This window comes from Carassius auratus, chromosome 17 (assembly GCF_003368295.1).
Source record: "Carassius auratus strain Wakin chromosome 17, ASM336829v1, whole genome shotgun sequence".
In the NCBI taxonomy this organism is placed as follows: domain Eukaryota; kingdom Metazoa; phylum Chordata; class Actinopteri; order Cypriniformes; family Cyprinidae; genus Carassius; species Carassius auratus.
Genome location: NC_039259.1, coordinates 1,135,001 through 1,140,176, shown reverse-complemented (window position 1 = coordinate 1,140,176; position 5,176 = coordinate 1,135,001). Strand labels below are relative to the sequence as shown.

The 5,176-nt window shown below is 38.4% G+C and overlaps 1 protein-coding gene across 1 annotated transcript in view; it reads left to right on the top strand.

The window, feature by feature from the left end:
* The first annotated feature begins 2,824 nt into the window (after window positions 1-2,824).
* Window positions 2,825-5,176, top strand: part of LOC113116936 (steroid hormone receptor ERR2) — a 94,193-nt gene continuing 91,841 nt past the window's right edge. The window contains exon 1 of the mRNA XM_026285241.1: window positions 2,825-3,209. Within this exon, the coding sequence (XP_026141026.1) occupies window positions 3,160-3,209 (50 nt within the window). The 5' untranslated portion in view covers window positions 2,825-3,159. The remainder of the gene's footprint in view (window positions 3,210-5,176) is intronic.

Here is a 5,176-nt window from a genome sequence, read left to right as displayed (position 1 = left end):
TCTCTTCTGGAGCATCACATCCTCAGATATATCTCTTCTGACCTTCTCTCTCTCGCTGTCCGTGTTTCAGCGCGCTCTTTAAAGCCTCGGGAGTATTGGGAACTTTCACACACCGTTGTGTTTTACTCACACCTGTCAAACAAACTGCATCGATTCATACTGTTCGATCTGTTGCGTTAGTTCGTTTATTTATTTTTAAATATGTTTATAACACAACTGAGCGATTCACACACACAGAATGTCCCTGAAACTAAACTCACACCGATCTCAGATCATATACAGTCTGATCAGTCTCTCTCTCTCTCTCTCTTACTCTCGAGTAAGTAAGTCAAAATTGTCCTCACAAATGAGATAACTTACATCTCCATTTGGGGACATTTGGAAAATTATTTATACATAACGTTAAAATGAAATAAAATTCTACAGACGCTGTTTTCTTGTAGTGTTATAGCTATAAAAATCAACAGCAATCTAGATAACTGGATTAAAGTGTATAAACAGAAAGAGTAGTTAACAGTGATACACACACTGATCAATAAAACAGCTTGAGAGCTGGAATAAGAGACTACACTCACTGAAACACAATACACACACACACACACACACACACACACACACACACACACACACACACACACTTACTGCGTTTACTGAGTTTATTGTGATGAATTTTATATAAGACAAAATGTGGCAACAGGAACTGGAGAAGGAGAATCATTAACTAAACTAAAACTAATATACTTGCTTGTACAAAGTGATTGGTAATAAATAGACTGAACTGCACTTGAGAAGAACATGCATTGACAGTCTTTATATTTCAGTTCTAAATATGAATCAGCTTTACTTGGACAGTTTTGTTTTAAATATACATCTAGAACTTGTTTTAAATGAATCAGTGCAGTTTGTTTCTAAAATCTAGAGAGATCTCATCATTTAACACAAGCACAATATCAGCGTTTGATATCAAATCCTGTGTAACATAACATAACATAAGACCAGACCTTAATAAGCATTCCACAGGGATTGCACGCAAATCATATGGATTAGGTTCGTGGATGAATGACCTTTAATTCTACGTTTTTCAATTAAACTACTGTATGTTCCTGAACCTCAGAGACATCAATCATCTACTCTGTATCAGCCACACGCTGAAGATGATGATAGAGTTAAAAAACACACATTCACATTCTCTCACATGTATTTTTACACTTGTGTTTGTGCTTTGTTATTGGCTTGTTGTGTGTCTTTATCAGTTGCATGCACACATTTACAGGCATCCGTATATTGAATGGCTTGTCAGAGAAATAAGAATAGTTACAGAACACACAGAGGTTATTGCTCTTATTTTTTAACAGTATTCTGACGGGACGACACATGTATTTGATTTACGCTCGTGTCATCTGTCCTTTAATACATGAGCACTCAGACTCTGGTGTCTCTCTGAATGCACTGGGTTTGAGATTTAAGGCTTGCAGTGAGTCCTGTGATGATCAATAGGGCTCGGGTGATGTTTTAGTATTGATTATGGAGAGGCGAGCCCTTGAATAGAGCAGGGCGGGGTTCAGGAGTCATGTGATGTCACAGGCGTATGTCAACCAATAAAAATACACAAATCAGCTCTCCTAACATCTGAATGATGATTTATTTTACAATGCATTCCCAGCATGCTTCAGCCATGCATGTGTGTGTGTGTGTGTTTTGTGGATTTGTGACACACATGCAGCTGTTCAAACTGGACACTTGTTATGTGTGTGCTTTCGCTATGGCTCTCTGATTCTCTGATCATAAAATGCATTATAGTAGCAGAGGAGCATGAGTGTCTGTGAAACGCTGTATCTACATTCTCTGCATTCTTTAAGACTTGATCAACACAGAGACTCTGGTGATTATACAGAGACAGACAGCGGTTTCTGCTTCTGAGTGTCCAGTCTTTGACTTGTCCAGCACTTGCACAAAAATCCTCAAATGATTTAATGAAGTAGAAAAATGTTAAAGCAGAAAAAAAAAATGATGCAGCAATCATCAGTGCGATTGTTATCTCTCCTGTTTATAATGTTACACTTCACAAAGCATAAACACACTGTCATTTTAACCAGTGCATGTATATTTCTATTTAAATTTGAATAATAAAAACATTTCAAAATAATAAAACAAATGCATCAAAACTTCAACTTTGATAATGTTACTATATCACTTACGTATTGCAACATTTTTACAGATTTCATAAAAGTACTTCTGAAAATGTTATATATATATATATATATATATACACACATGCTTTTGAATATTATTTTGCATTTAACACAATAATTAGATGAGCACTAGTTTACTAAAGAATTTAAATGTTAACCTTTTAAAAAGATTTTTTATTGAATAACATTTTACAGTTGCTTTAAATTATATTTAGTGTTTTATGAATTTTTTTACATTACAATTGTAATTTTATATTAATTTACAGTAGTTAAAAAAAAGTTTTTGAATAACATTTTACAGTTAGCACAACAGGTAGATGACAACATATTTTTCAAAATGTCATTATAAATAACAATCTTATTCTAAAATAAACAAAACAAATAAGGATAATATAAGATAATAAAAGTTTTCCTCAGATAGGACAAATAAGTTGTGTTATATGTCGTCTGTGTGAAGTCTGTACATATATTTGCTTCAGTCTGTCGTGTGTGTGATGTCTGTGGGAGTATTTCAGCACACTGCACATCAGCCCCGCCTCCTGCTGTTTCCCCTCCCCCTCCCCAGTGTAGCCCCGCCCCATCCGTGTGCTGAAGCCCCGCCCCCCAGAGGCAGCAGCCAACAGCAGCTGTTCCATATTCATCAAGCTCTTGGGTCTTAAAGAGGCCGACACTGAGCATGCAAACACTCATTTCTGCCTCTCCGCTGCTCACACACTCATCGTAGCGCACTCTCCTGCCTCCTCACTCACTCTCTCTCTCCCCGCTTCACCCCGGTCAGACCCCCCCCCCCCATCACACACACACACACACACATGTGTACCTGAGCTGGCGGTGGGCTGTGCTGCTGGAGGGGCTTTTCGCCGCAACTTTTCTGAAGGTGCTTGCTCGTGGTTTTGGGGGGAGAGGCGAGTGTCCGGCGTCTCCTCTTTCCTTCTTCTCTTCCTCCTGGAATGCTACAACTGGGCTGATGGACATTTCCGAACTTTGCATCCCTGATCCTCTCAGCTATCATAACCAGTAGGTGCATCTTCCTCTTTCACGCACTAACACTGCTTCCTGTTTAAAGCGTCTTTCTGTCGGTTTTTCTTCTTCTTCTTTGCATGTGGACAGTACAGTTTTCTTACGCTGGCTGAACTTTCTGCTGCTGTGATAGGGTTGTGCTTTCATCTGCGTGGACACAGTGTTACTTTCCATGGACATTTATGTTCCTGATGTCAGCAGACTGAGGTTTAGAGACACTTTTCTTTTCTTCTGCTTCAGTGTAGGTTGTTTGTTTTGTTGTAGTGTGTTGCGTGACGCATGCGTCCCAGCGGTCTGACACTTCTCTAGAGCCGTTTGTGTTTGGAAACAAGTCTGAAGGGTTCAGGCGGGACAAAAGGCACGGGACGGATGTTTGTTGATGAAATGAATGAGAGAGGATGTGGTGAAAGAAAGGTCTTCTGGATGGTGGAGTGGCCCCAGAGGAGCGGCTGAAGGGGTCCAGGTGTCCCGGGGCCGTCTGAGATCACAGCTCACCACAGGCTGGGGAATAATGCGCTCGCTTCAGAAAGACTAGGAGGACGCAACTTACAGAAGATTTACCAAAATAAAGTAATTTTTATAATTCTGCATGAAACTGCTTTTCTCCAAATTATCTTGATGCACATATTTATTTAGCATTTGGATATTCTTATTTTACACAGGGTTTTAAAATTATCTATTGACATGAACGGTCTTCTGTTCTAATTTAAAACAGCAACTCAGTAAATGCTTGCCTTGTGCTTGGACTATTAAAATATATATATATATTTTTAAAAGATTCAGCAAAAAGCGTAATGTGTGTTGATCCAGCGATAGATTTTTTCATTTACTCTCTCACAGCTCTGACATGGGCCGAATGCAGACTGACTCTCTGTGTGTGTGTGTGTGTGTGTGTGTGTGTGTGTGTGTGTGTGTGTTTTGGGTAAATTAGACTAGATTACCCTCTGCACACTTCAGTCATCTTAAACACATATTCTAAGCTGCTTTGTAGTTTTACACTAAGACGGATTACAGATGTTCGACAGAGCCCAGCTCCTCTGACACCTCCACGCATGTATTTCCACAGTCACCTTTACCATTAGAAAACCTTTATTAACAATTAGTTCATCTCAAATGCATTTCAGACATTTATATTTAAAATGAATTGTTTTATTTAGAGCAACTCATTTTGCTCAAATTACTCTAGCTCCAGTGAAAATGTACAATCTGAAATAGTGTAAAACTACGGTGGGATTTTCTTTAGTGAGGAAGAGTGATGAAGAGTTTTAAAATGTTTAATGGATACTAAATATTTGTCTGTCATTAAATACACATCTCATACATTTGAGCGTCACTGCTGGCTTGTTGCTTAAACACCATCATGTTACATTTTTATTTGACCTACTGTTAATGTAACAAATTATTTTAGTGTAGTGGTGATAGAATTATATCTCTTAATCTGTTTGCATAGAAAATAATAAATGACCTTTTTATTATGAATAATTTTTTTAACACATCTGCTGAAGCATTTCAAATGTAATATTAATATAGAGTGTTTTAGGTGTGTGTGTGTGTGTGTGTGTGTGTGTGTGTGTGCGAGCGTGCACGTGTTTTTGGAATAGAAGAACCTGTTTTAAGTTTTTGACTGGCCTTATTTTGCATCTATACATTCATTTGTTTTTTAGTTAGTTAAAGCATTTCCAAAAATATTTCAACAATTGTTTTATATTTTAAATGAGCATGAAGAGTACTGTTCACTCACTGATGGACACTGCGTGTGTGTGAATGAAGTGTGTGTCACGCACACTGTCCTCAGATGCACCACAGCACTGGATTCACAGTTAATGTTGACTGGCGTGTGTGCTGAGATTGATTCTGGTTTTGTTTGGAAAGCGCCTGCTGTGTGTTTGAGTGTTCATGTGTAGATCCGTGGCCATGCAGCCGGTCACTTCGACGTCTTCTGCACTCTGCTGGGATATTCAATA